Below are 12281 nucleotides of genomic sequence, written 5' to 3' on the forward strand. Positions count from 1 at the left end.
CGCCGCCGCCCTCGCCTCCGCCGCCGTCGCCGCCGCCTCCTTCGCCACCACCGCCTTCGCCGCCGCCACCCTCGCCGAGATGCCGCCGAGATTTTGAGATGCTATTGAGATCTTTCACGACGCGTCGTAGTGAGTCGAGTGTCATGGTGTGCATCGCTTCAGGTGTCGATCAAGCTCGGATCGCTCGAGATCTTGCGCGACGCCTCGATCAAGGGAGATACAATCTACTTCCCGCACGACGGGCCAAAGGAAGCGGCGGCCACGCTCCGCGAGGCGGCGTGGCTGCGGGGCGCCGACTACCGCGTGCTGTTCGTGGGCGCGGACGATAAGCACGACAAGCTCGCCCAGTGGCTGCTCAAGCGCAACGACATCCAGGTTTGCCCGCATCGGTGCCACAATTACTTGGCGCTGTACGCTGCCATCGACAGGGCGATGGGCAACCCCAAGGTGACGGACGCGCCTTCATTCGACGCGGTGCGGAGCGAGCTCGGTGACATTGGTGCGGGACTGGTCGCCGATGCGCGCCACACAACCACCGGGCTTGCGCAAGCCGTCGAGGCCACCGCCCAGGCAAGTGCCGATGACGTGGCGCAGGTGGCCAACCCGGAGGAAGCGGACGCCTTCTCTCGCGTCGTGCTGCTGTCATCCTCCGACACGCTGCCTGACTCGGCGCTCTCCCGTCTCAACGCCTTCACCGCAGGGCTGACGTCGCGTGGCGGCTCCGATCATCTCGACCCATCCGCCGACGCCGCCGAGGGTGCAGCTGATGCAGCTGCAGACGGCGCAGCTGATGCGGATGCAGCTGACGCAGCCTCGGCGGCGTCGCAAGCTGACGCAGCCGCGAGGAACGAGAGCGCCGGCGATGTCCACGTGCGGCGTGCCGCGCGTTCGGACGAGCCGCTCTCCGAGTTCAACGGCAACGGGCTCAACTTGATGCGCATCTTCCGCGCCATCTGCCCGCTCCTGCGCTACCAGGAGAGCACGCGAGACGACGGAACGAGGCACATCCGCTCGTGGCCGCTGCAGGCCAACGGCACGCTCTCTGCCGCCGACACTCAGCAGGCGGTGGCGCGACGAGTTCGGTGAGCGCTTCAAGCGCGGCGAGGACGTTCCACTCCCGCCGCTGAATCAGCGGCAGCGCGCCGCCGGCCGCAGGCTCCTGCCCGTCCTCCGTCGGATGGGCGCCGCTCAGCGTGATGGAGATGCGAGCCGCACACGCAAGGAGTACTCAGAGGCGGTGGCGCTTGTGCACCGGATGCACTACCTGCTCGTGGGCGCGCCAGGCACCGGCAAGAGCTTGCTCCTACGCGCGCTGCTGCAGCTAATGGACGAGGAGGACCTGGGCTGCGCCATCTTCTCGGCGTACACCGGCGTCGCGGTGACGGCGCTGCCGCTGCCCGCTGCCACGTACTGCAAGCTCACCGGCATCCCTGGCGACGCGGGCTCGACGCTCGAGGATCTGCCGGCGGCTTCTGACCGAGCGCAGCGGACGTTCAACGCAATCGTGGGCGACGCGCACCGCCTCATCATGATCGTGCTGGACGAAGCCTCGTTCCTTGGCACGCCGCACCTGCACCACCTCGACCAGCGGCTGCAGCTCTCATCTCTCTCCAGTACTCGAACTTCGATATCTCTCTCGACTCTCGTCTCTCGACACTCGACGAGGCGAGGCGCAGGCGGGACAACCCTGTGCGTGACGCCTTCTGTTCACGACGCAACGGCGCGGTCGAGCGTGTCGCGCAGGTAGGACACCCGCGCCTCCTCCCCTGGCAGTTCGTCCCATCGCCATTGCGGCACGGACACGAGGGTCGTACCCAGCAGGCGCAGCTGCCGGTGCTTGAGTCGCGTGGCGCCCGACGGGCGGCGGCCGCACAGCCGTCCCGGCCCATCGCCCTCTACCACGACCTGCGCGGGAAGGCAGCCTTGCGCATCCAAACAAGGATATATGGCCCAATCTCGGCTCATCTCGGCTCGTCGCGTTGCCTGCTCTCCCCTCCACTCTGCTACCCAGTCGAGGGCGTGCCTCGTCTCGCCGTCCACCTCGTCCTGCATCGGGTCCGCCTCGAGCAGCTCGAGCGCCACGCCGATTTGCTGTTGCAAGCGCGGCAGCTCTCCGAACTTGCTTGTGTGGCACCCGGCGATCACGCTCTTGGGACCGACACACTCGGCAGGGTCGGGGCATACGGTAGGCCTGGCGGGCGGGCGGCACGGTAGGCAGTGGAGGGGGAGAGGTCAAGGACTCTGAGGCGTCGTGGCCGCATGCGTTCGGTTGAACTGGGGCCGAACGGGAGATGCCTCACCGGGGAAGGGCCTCCATCACGCCGCGCTCGTCCGAGACCCACGTGCGCCACTGATGCAGCAGGTGGCATTCGTCCTGTAGGGAAATCCAGAGAGGGCTCAAGGGTAGCTCCAGCCGAAACAGCTCTTCCGCGCTGTATCTCGACATGAGTTAGCTCGTTCTCTGCCGCGTTGAGCACCTGCAGCGAAGAATGGCGGCAGGACTTCTGAATGCTATGAAGATGAGCATCGCACTTTCAAATGCTACGAAGATGAGCAGGGCAATGCGGTGACTATCCACGCAGCATGTACAACGCCGCGCACCGCCGCGAAGCTGCTTCCAAACAGCCCATTTGTGGGGAGGTGGTCCGCCACGGCGAAGGACCACGCCATGTTCACGAGCGCCCGCCTGCCGATATAAGGTGGGGTGATTGTGGCGTGTGAGAATGAGGTGGGAAACGGGTGGCCAACCTGCCCAGCTCGTGAAGCTGCGGCGCCGCTTCCTCCGCCACGGCGCGGAACAGAGCAGGCACGGGATGTCCGGCGGTCGCAAAACCGAGCGCCGCCTCAACGAGCGTTTCGACATCGATCTGACCGGATCGCGGCGAGATGGCGGCCGCAACGGAGTCCAGGAACGACTCAGACACCGGATGGCGCATCTGCGTGGTAGCGGCAGCGTGAGTGGGTCGGTGAAAGTGAGGGAGTCAGTCGATGGAATGTTGCACCACGCCAAGCGACTTGACCACAGAAATAAGGTCCCGCGGCTCAAACTCGTCGACCCGTTCCTCCACCGTTGCCATGACGGCGTCCATTAGCTCCAGTGGCGCATGGGCGACCGCCGCAAACGTTTCGACCGTGTTGCAGACCGCCCGTGGACTCAGGCTGCTCATCCTCTGCGCCAACGCCAAAGCAACGGCGTCGAGCGTGGCTGACGATCCCTGCGAGGAGGCGCAAGGGAGGTAACGCCCCACCGCAACATCGTTCCCAGAGATCACCGCAATATCTGCCTGCGAGGTAGACATCACGAGTTCCCACGCATCGACCAGCGCCTGCGAGGAGGCAACAGAAGCGGAGCCATTGACAGCGTTCGGGACTGCGGCTGCAAGGTCCTTCGCACACGTCGCCTCTGCCAACCGATCTCTGCACACGGGCTCGATCGATTGGTCCCGCGAGAAGATGCCTCCTCTCAACGCGAGGAGCGACAGGAGCTTGGCGGCCATCACACCACCTCCAACAAGTACCAACAACTTTTGGAAGTAGAGCTAGAGAGGACGTCGTTCCGCGGAACTTTGAAACTTGCTATGTGGTTTTACTGGTTTCCGCCACAACGCTGCCGCTTCTAGCTAAATGCCCGCCAACAACACGTTCTGTGGCAAACGTGCCTAAACTAGTACCGAAAACCGACCGAACGCCGCCGTGGAGAGCTAACTAAGAGGTAGGTAGCAGCCCCTTGGAGTGTGAAGGCTTCGTAGCCCTGCCGTCTACTATGAAGATCCGCAGGACTGGAGCGAAAAAAAGCAAGCGAGTGGGTAGGTAGGTGGCCGGAGCGCGGATCGATCGATCGAGGGGGAAATGGCAACTTTCAGGAGAGCTAACTAAGAGGTAGGTAGCAGCCCCTTGGAGTGTGAAGGCTTCGTAGCCCTGCGGTCTACTATGAAGATCCGCAGGACTGGAGCAAAAAAAAGCAAGCGAGTGGGTAGGTAGGTCCGGCCGGAGCGCGGATCGATCGATCGAGGGGGAAATGGCAACTTTCATGAATTCTCGAAACACTCAACCTCGACATCTCGACAACAAGATCACCCCGATCACCACTTCGACCCTTATGATCACCCTTCTCCCCGATTCAAGGCCGTGGTGATATCTCATAGGACATAGCCACATATACATAAAGTTCGATCGTGCAGCGTGGAGCGGCCGCTCTCCGGCTAGCTGCCCGACGGCCGGGGCGAGCGCAATCCAAAGCCAACGGGTCCACGCTGCGGTGGGAGCCTCTATATGTTTATGTTGATATAGAGTTAGAGAGTGTGGCTTCCCCAAGTAATGTCATACATCAAAATGAGGTGTAATTATAGACCAAACGACACTCCTATCTGTATCTCACAGATAAAAGACAGTTACAGACAGAGAAAACATGCGATGCATACAGATCTCGATTTACATGGTCACGGAGCGCGGAGCATGTCCTTGCCACACTTGCAGACGGGTGTCTAGACCTGGCGCGAGGCAAAGTCAAAGCGCGAAAAACGGTACAAATTTGGTCGGCGCGGGGGCGGGCGCGGGGTGGCGGGGGCGGAGAGAGCCCCGTCGCCGCCCCTCTCTCCGCTTTCACGCTGCGGAGGCGTGGGCGTTTGCATTCACTTCGCCCTGCCCTCTTCCGGCGGCAGGTCGCTCCAGTAGTAGGTGAGCTCGACGCTCTCGCTCGCCCTTCCGCCCTCCGCCTACTCGCACATCGAACGCGACGTCTGAGCCGAGGCGCTTCGCCCGCCCCCGTCTCGCGGGCGCCCTCTCTCATCGCCTCCTCCTCCGGTGCCGCCGCGGGGCAGATGAAGACCGCGTTCGCTGCCGCAGAGCCGAGGGCGTTGACGGACGCCGCCAGGCGCCGCGCGTCCGCCGCGACGTCCGCCATCAGAGGCCTGACGCGCGAGGCAGCGGCGTGCGAGGGGGCTGAGAGAGGGAAAAGGCACACAAGGGTTCGGAGAGAGGGCCGCGGCGCGATGGAGGCTTGAGCTCGCCTGCTCGCGGGCTGCAGCTGCAAGCAGCTCCGGATGAGGTCCGCGAATGCCGCGCGGTCCGGGAGAAGGCTGGTGGCGGGGCGGAGGTCATGGAGGCTGCTGCCCGCCTCGTACTCGTCCACGTCGCGAGGGTGCCTGGCAGGGAAGAGGAGCGGAGGTCGCTCTCTGACGGCAGCAGAAGCCGGGGGACGTCCGACCTCAGCAGTGCCTCTCGGCTATGCGCGTCGCCTCTGGTGCATGAGGGACCAGAGCAGCATCCCGTACGAGTAGACGTCGCACTGCTCGTTGTAGGCGGACCGCTGGACCAGCGAGGAGGAGGAGCGCACCTCGGGCGCCTGCTAAGAGGAGCCGCAGGTGTGAAGAGGCGCTCGGCGGGGGTGGAGGGGGGCGAGGGTGCGGTGGCCATGAAGTATCGGGTTCCGATGCCGGCCGTGTGGCCTGACGAGGGAGGCGAGGCCGAGGAGGCGGTGGCGGTGGAGGCGGAGGAGGAGGGCGAGGCCCGCGAAGAGGTCTTGTCGATGAGCGCCGCGATGCCAAAGTCGGCCACCTTGGCGTGCGCCGACCCGTCGAGGAGCACGTTGGAGGGCTTGATGTCGCGGTGCATGACGTTGTTGCGGTGGAGGAAGGCGATGCCGGCCGCAACCTCGCTGGCGATGCGGCCGGCGAGGCAGGCGGGGAGTGGCTGCGGCTGCTCGAGCAGAGCGGTGAGAGTGGACGGCAGGAGCTCGAGGAGCAGCGCGCTCGAGCCGTCAGGCATCAGAGTGTGGCCGTAGAGGGCGCAGACCGACGGGTGGCGGAGCCGCGAGAGGAAGCTCGCCTCTTTGCGCAGCGAGTGGTTCTTGCGCAAGTGTCGCGTCACCTTGACCGCCACCGGCACGCCGAGCCACCGGCCAGAGTAGACTGCCGCCTGGCCTCCCTGGCCAATCAGCCGGACGAGGGTCACCTGCGGGCAGGGTCATCTGCTCAGATCCAGCCGAGATCCAGCGACGATATGCAGCGGCAGGGCGGGTGCGGACACCTCGCTGGCCGATATCTCGGCGTGGGGGGCGGCGGAGGCGGCGGAGGCGGCGGAGGCGGAGGGGGCGTCAACAGGAAGGCCGGTCGTGCCTGGCGAAGCCTGCAGCGCCTTATCGGTGTACTCGCTGCTCGTGTCGATGCTCTGGCGAGGGCGCGGGCTGCCGGCTCGGCCTCGGAGCGCAGCCCGCGGGCGGCGAAGCTTGACGAAGTAGGAAAGGAGAGCGGCGAGGGCTGCGACGCCGACGACGGCCGGCACGACAATGGCCGCCACGGGAATGCCCGGAGGCGGGGCGGAGGGCGGCGGGCTTGGCGGGCTTGGCGGCAGCGGCGGAGAGCTTGGTGGGGCCGGCAGGCAGCACCCGCCCGGGTCTCCGCCCGTCTCCCAGAACGCAACCGCTATGGGGCACGAGTAATCGATATACGTGCCGCGGTTTGCGCCTGCCGTCCAGTATGCGTGCGCGTCCTTGCACGTGTACGGGACCCAAAGGTACTTGTCGGGATGAAACACGCACTCGGTCTTGTTCACCCCCACGGGCAGGCCCGTTTCAGGGTAGTTTGTGTCGCCGATCCAGTCTGCAGTGTTGTCGCAGGCAAATGTCTCACCGTCGCGCTTACAGCAGCCGTAGCCGGCAATGGTGTCGCTCTTGTACGTCGACTCGGGGCAGATGTCGCACAGACCGGGCGCTCCGCACTCGCAGATCGCGTTGCTAGACTGGATCCACGTGCTACAGGTTATCGGTGACGTGATGTTATCGGGAACGCTGCATCCGTCGGTGTTTTGGTATCCCTGCGTGCAGACTCGGCCTATCGACGCACAGTACACGGCGCACGTGCTGTATAAGTTGACGGACCGGTCAATCAGGACCTTGCAGTCGCCGCAGACGATGCTTTGATCCTGCCACGCCGCCTCGTCGCCGCAGGACATTACAGAGCAGACTCGATTTGCGGCGGCCTCCGGCGTTCATTGGGATGATGGCAGATCCTGAAAAAAGGAATCCGCGCGAGTCCTAACTCGCGTGCCGTCAATGATTCCTTCCTTTGGGTAGTGAGGTTAAATTTCTTTCTTTTTTCGCGATGCGCTCCCTACTCAAGGTTCCCAGGTGTCCCTGATCGTCCTTGAACAAGATCCTGCTCGTGCAGGTGGGGACCCTGTCCCCTTCTGCTTCTCCCACCCCTCGTAAATAAATAAAACGGACACCTCTACTAGGAGATGGGTAAAAAGGAACAGGTCCCCGCCCTGCGATCTTTGTGCAGGGTTCTTTGTGGGTGTGGTCGGCGACTAGCCGGGGTCGTCCTCCCGGTGGGGGACTAGCACTAGCCGTCTTCCACATGGTCCCTCGGGTCCCTGCTGCTCCTAATCTCGTCGTACATCCTCCTGCTGATCTCCGCAACATCCTGCTCCCTCCCTCGTCTCGCCCTGCGCCTCCGCCTCCCCGTCGTCCGCCCTGCGTCGTCTGGTGACGGGTCCTCCATAGTCGGTACGTTGAGGTCGCCGCCCTCCTCGTGCCTCTTCCCAACGTTCCCTCGGCGGCCGATGCCGTCTGCTCCGGCTCCCCAGTCCCCGGGTCTGCCCTGCTCTCGTCTGCGCTAGCTTCTGTTTCGTCATCACTGATGTCCGTCCTCTTCTTTCTCCTCTTGTTGTATGCTTTGTACATCCTCGCGTCGATTCCTTTTCGCGTGAGCACCACCCTGAAGCCCGCCCAGCAGCTGAACCGCTCCCTAAGTCGAAGGAGCATCATCAGTCTCACCCACTTCGCTCGCTGCCCACTGTCTCCGCTCCCTCCCGCTTGAGCCGCCGTCGCGCGCGGCCCTCGTTCGTCCCACTGGCTGTTGGCCCGTCCCCACGTTACCTCTGTTATCCCTCCTCCTCCGCGACTCCCTCAAGGCTGGCCGGGCCTCCTTCCACCCAGCGAAGAGCTTCCTCAGCCACTCAATGTGTTCCTCTCTCTTCATTATGCGCGCGGTAGCCTCATCGTTGAGCTGGATCCACCTCTGCACCGCTCCCGTCGCCGCCTCGGCCACGACTTGCAAGTTCCTCGTGACCCCGGCGCCAAGGTCCCTCCGGCTCTTCTCCGAGAGATCATCTACCAGCGCCGGCAACACCCCCCCGACGGCTGGGGCTAGTGCCTCGTACCCGTCCTCATCCAGCACCCTATAGCGTGAGCCCTTCAGCGCAGCGACATGCGCTATCCTCAGCGTCTTCAGTGTATCCTTGGAGTCGGGTGCCGCCTGTGCTACTTTGCTGATCGCCGTCCCCGTCTGCGCTCGCGCTACTCTGAGGAACCATCTGGCCTGCTCCCTATTCCCCAGGCAGGCGCCGCTAAGCAAGTGCGCCATTGTCGCCCTAGGCGGGTTCTCATCTTCCTCGGTCCATTGCTGCGCGGCTTTCCGCACGTTCGGACACAGCGGGTCTCGCTTTAGTGCCGCCCTCCTCGCCGCGTCCCTCGCGGCCTTACAGACGAGGCAGCCCCTGAGTTCGCTCCTTGTGGCGGCTCCCGGGGTATCTCTCCCCGCCTCTCCCCGCATGATCCTCTCGTGGTGCGCTCCGTGTGGCACCCCCGCCTGCTGCCGCACCCGCGCTCCCATGACGGTCTTTGTCACCACGTTGTGATCATCCACGTCGATTCAATCTCGCGCTCGCCGTGCTGATCCTTGATCCGCTGGCGCTTGTCCCATTTGTGTCTCGTTGTTCCCCTGACCACATCGCTCCACAGCGGCCCCGTCACCCCTGCCGTGTGCGACCCCGCCGTGAGCCCCTCGCCGAGCCGTCCTCGCACCCACTCGTTCGTGTGGCCGCGTGTGGCGTAATAGGTCCTCCGGTCCAGTACCTCCCGCCCCCACTCTCTGTCCGCCGTCCTCCGGCGGTCCGTGTACAGGCACGGGCGTGTCCTCACTGCTTCACGGATGACGGCGGTGGCATCCTCAATCTCGCTGGCCCCCATGTTTGCAGTCGCCGCGGCGTCGGCGTAGGCGTTGCTAGCGCACCCCGCGTGGCTCGGTACCCACAGGAACGTGACAGATTCGAGCTGGGCGCGATATCTGCATATCCCCATTCCCTGAGCGGCCCCTCGAGAGAGCCTTTTCGGTACGCCGCCTCGATCTGCTGTAGCGCGGGCTTGCAGTCGCTCAAGACGAGGCACCTCCTGTCCGCCGCATCCTCCGCCGTTGCCATCTTACGCAGGTAAGCCAGCACCGCGTACATTTCCGCGTCTATCACCTGCCAGTCGTCTGGCAGTTTGCCGCCCCACAGCCCCTGCCCAAACGCGAGCCGCAGCTCATCGTCCCCGCCTTCGAGCTGTCCAGATCCCTCGACGGGTCTCCCGAATCGGGCCGGTCCTTCGTACACCCCATACGACACAACTGGTCGCGGCACGAACCTATCCCCCACCCACTTGTTTGGCATGTCTCTCCCTCCATCCGTCGCAGCGAGGTGCGTGAATGGCCGCGCTCTGTGCAGCGCGAGGCATATCCTGGCAACCTCCGCGTTGAGCTCACGGCCCTTCTCCGAGCCGAGCGGCTCTTTATCCTTGCCCATCATAATCTGCGTCCCGTTTCTGTCGGACAGCGCCCGTGTCCCGACCTCAAACTCGTCCCACCGCAGTAGGAAGCGCGTAAGCGGATCCTCCTGGAGTTCGGCGTCTCTTACCCACGCGCCGTGCCTCGGGGGCGAGCCCTCCATCTCTCCTAGCCCCGGCACTACCCCTCCCACCTCATCGCGTGTCGCCAGTTGCGGTCTCGCTACTCCGCTCGGCGGCTCTTGCTCTTTTAGCTCGCACGGCTGCCGGTATCCGAGCGCCTCCTCACTCGCCCTCGCCATCTGTTCCGCCACGTCGCCGGCGTCACTCCCTCTCTTGACCGCTACGACTATACCGTCGTGCTGCAACGACAGCACTGCGTGGCCGTTGCGCGCGGCCCAACGCACCTTCGCCCTTCGGCTGATACTCTCCGCCTCCTGAAAGGCGAACGATTTGACTGTGCGTTCCGGGTGCCCCTTCCCTGGCTTGTGGTGTGCACCCGGAACGCACACCCCTCGTGGTGTCCGTTTTATTTTATGGCGCGCTAACTGGAAAAACAAAAGAAGAGCTACTTCCTTTTTTCTGTTATTTTCCTTCTTTCCCAATACCACGCGCTGGCGGCCTGGCGCGCAGCGTTGAGCTCCGCGGCCTCGCGCAGCGCCCAGCGACCGCGTGCCCCCGACTGTACGACACGTGTCTGGGGAATACTCCTCCTACAATTGCCCGGCAGATGGCCGCCAAATGCGAGCGCCCGTACCTCTCTCCTCCTCCCTCTCCGCAGCCTCCGGGCGGCGCGGCCCGCCGCGTTCTTGCGCCGCCGCCTCGCGCCGCCGGCTGCAGCGCTGCCCTGACTGGCGCCAAGGAGTCAGGAGCCGCCGTGGGCACGTGCGCGCGCACCAAGCCCCAGCTGCGCCTCATCTGACCGTGTACGCGCGCGAGAAAGGCGCCGCCTCGTCGCCCGTCGTGCGGCGCGCCTGCAGACGGGCGACAGACCAGCACCTCTCGGCCCAGCGCCTCTCGGCCGCATCTCTTGCGCCTCTCGGCTCGATCTCAGCTGCATCTCGGCCGCATCTCGGCCGCATCCCGGCCGCCTGCGGGAAGACATTCCAGAAGCGAAGCGTCTCGTCGCCGGCGCCTGTTCACGCGCTCGCGCCGTGAAGAGGGGACGCCTTCACACGCAGCAGCGCGCGTGTCGCCGCCGGCGCCAGAGACGACTGTCTGCCCGTCGGGAGAGAGAGCGAGGTAGAGCACACGCCTGCTCGCAGCCCACGCGCGTCAAGGGCCGGGCCTCGTTGAGCTGTGTGCCGAGCGGGCGCCGAGAGAGGCGCGCGCATGGTGTGGCCGCTCAGCGTAGCGACCTTGGCCATGCTCGAGTAGCGCCAGACGACGATCTGGTTCTGCGAGTAGCCGTGCGACGAGACGAGCTCGTTGACAGTGCACGACCAGCAGAGGTTGCACACCTGAGAGAGGCGCAGGGCCGAGAGGTGCAGCCGCCGAGGTGCAGCCGCCGAGGTGCAGCCGCCGAGGTGCGGCCGAGAGGTGCAGCCGCCGAGGCGCGCGGGCTGCGTGTGCGCCTGCGAGCCCGTGTCGAGCGCCGAGAGGGCGGTGGCGGTCTGGGTGTTCCAGAAGCGGATGCAGCGGTCGGCGGTGCCCCCGCCCGAGGCGAGGAGCCCGTTCTGGTGCGGCGACCACGCAAGCGCCTTGACTGCGGCGGTGTGGTCGGAGAAGCGGAGCAGCGGGGAGGTGCCGTGCGGCGACCTGCGCGTGGGGCGTGAAGAGGCGAGGGGTGGAGAGGGCGGCCTCGGCGGGAGGGGCCGAGAGGTGCGTGGCGTGCACCAGATGAAGAGCTTGTTGTCGTTCCCCCCCGACGCGAGCTGCGACCCGTCGTGTGCCCACCGCAGCCCGCAGACCTCCTGCTTGTGGCCGACCTGCACAAGGCGGTGGGCGGGCAGGGCGGCTCAAGGTCTCAGGCCGGGGGGGAGGGGGACCGCCGCCTGCCCGCGCGCACCAGCTGCGAGGTGAAGGGCGGCGCGCTGCGCACGTCGCGCATGCAGATGGTCCGGTCTCGCGAGCCCGAGGACAGGGAGGGACCGCTCCACGACAGAGTGCCGACACGGCCGAGGTGCCCACCCATCGTCCGGAGCAGCGAAGCCTTGGCCGCGTCCCAGACCTGCACCTCGCCCACGCTCGTGCCCACGGCGAGGTGCGTGCCTGCCCGCGCGGCCGAGCCGTGTCAGCGCGGCGCCTCCCCACGCCTCCCGCCCCTGGCCTCCCGCCCGTGGCCGCGGCGAGGCGCGCCTCTCTGCGCCCAGCAGACCGACGTGACTGTCTCTTGCCCGAGGTCGCACAGCTTGGTCACCTGGGGGGAGGGGAGGGAGGGCGGTCGAGACGGCCCGCCCTAAAGCTGGCCGAGCTCTCGCCTCGCCTTGCTCGTGCACGCGCTCCACAGGTAGACGCACGCGCCGAGCCCGACGGCGAGCACGTTGGTCGACGACCAGTCGACCAGGTGGAGGTAAAAGTCGTCCTGGAGGGCGGGGGCGTCGAGGACCTTGTACGGCACCTGAGAGCGGGCAGGGGTGTGGACTGGCGCGGCCTCGCTGCGTGGCGCGTCCGCAGCCCTCTCCCCGCACCGACGGGATCTTTCGCTGCGTGCGCCGCGCCGCGGGCAGCATCGGGTCCGCCTACGGGGAGAGAGAGAGGGGGGTGGCTGGGGCAGAGAGGAGAGGGGAGAGGAGGAGGG

The 12281-nt window shown here is 65.7% G+C and overlaps 6 protein-coding genes across 6 annotated transcripts in view; 1 reads left to right on the top strand and 5 right to left on the bottom strand.

Annotated features, from left to right (window-relative positions):
* Positions 1-1747, top strand: part of EMIHUDRAFT_110989 (hypothetical protein) — a gene marked incomplete at both ends in the record, with an annotated part of 3340 nt that extends 1593 nt beyond the window's left edge. The window contains 2 exons of the mRNA XM_005787326.1: positions 163-1082; positions 1156-1747. Of these exons, the coding sequence (XP_005787383.1) occupies positions 163-1082; positions 1156-1747 (1512 nt within the window). The remainder of the gene's footprint in view (positions 1-162; positions 1083-1155) is intronic.
* A 148-nt stretch (positions 1748-1895) lies between these two features.
* On the bottom strand, positions 1896-3497 carry EMIHUDRAFT_227975 (hypothetical protein; the record flags this gene model as incomplete). The annotated part of the gene is made up of 6 exons (XM_005787327.1): positions 1896-1922; positions 2008-2191; positions 2301-2374; positions 2445-2477; positions 2602-2686; positions 3016-3497. 6 exons carry the CDS (start codon positions 3495-3497, stop codon positions 1896-1898), a joined length of 885 nt encoding a protein of 294 aa, XP_005787384.1.
* An 857-nt stretch (positions 3498-4354) lies between these two features.
* On the bottom strand, positions 4355-5255 carry EMIHUDRAFT_363204 (Hypothetical protein; the record flags this gene model as incomplete). The annotated part of the gene is given in 4 exon segments (XM_005787328.1): positions 4355-4435; positions 4455-4715; positions 4793-4910; positions 5010-5255. Coding segments are annotated over 2 exon segments (187 nt in total), but the record flags the coding sequence as incomplete, so codon positions are not given.
* Positions 5256-5532: 277 nt separating this feature from the next.
* On the bottom strand, positions 5533-5766 carry EMIHUDRAFT_71253 (hypothetical protein; the record flags this gene model as incomplete). Its single annotated transcript, XM_005787329.1, has 1 exon — positions 5533-5766. A coding segment is annotated over one exon (234 nt), but the record flags the coding sequence as incomplete, so codon positions are not given.
* Positions 5767-10077: 4311 nt separating this feature from the next.
* Positions 10078-11675, bottom strand: EMIHUDRAFT_455430 (hypothetical protein; the record flags this gene model as incomplete). The annotated part of the gene is made up of 7 exons (XM_005787330.1): positions 10078-10515; positions 10633-10676; positions 10747-10796; positions 10874-11001; positions 11116-11299; positions 11378-11469; positions 11550-11675. The coding sequence occupies 7 exons, from the start codon at positions 11673-11675 to the stop codon at positions 10456-10458; spliced, it is 684 nt and encodes a 227-aa protein (XP_005787387.1). The 3' UTR covers positions 10078-10455.
* The window catches only part of EMIHUDRAFT_455431 (hypothetical protein), a gene marked incomplete at its 3' end in the record, with an annotated part of 1310 nt that continues 669 nt past the window's right edge, over positions 11641-12281 (bottom strand). Inside the window, exons 2-5 of the mRNA XM_005787331.1 lie at positions 12172-12222; positions 11967-12101; positions 11840-11900; positions 11641-11752 (exon numbers count right to left, since the gene is read on the bottom strand). Coding sequence (XP_005787388.1) covers positions 11643-11752; positions 11840-11900; positions 11967-12101; positions 12172-12222 — 357 coding nt within the window. The remainder of the gene's footprint in view (positions 11753-11839; positions 11901-11966; positions 12102-12171; positions 12223-12281) is intronic.

The sequence above is a fragment of the Emiliania huxleyi genome, assembly GCF_000372725.1.
Source record: "Emiliania huxleyi CCMP1516 chromosome Unknown EMIHUscaffold_143, whole genome shotgun sequence".
NCBI lineage: Eukaryota > Haptophyta > Isochrysidales > Noelaerhabdaceae > Emiliania > Emiliania huxleyi.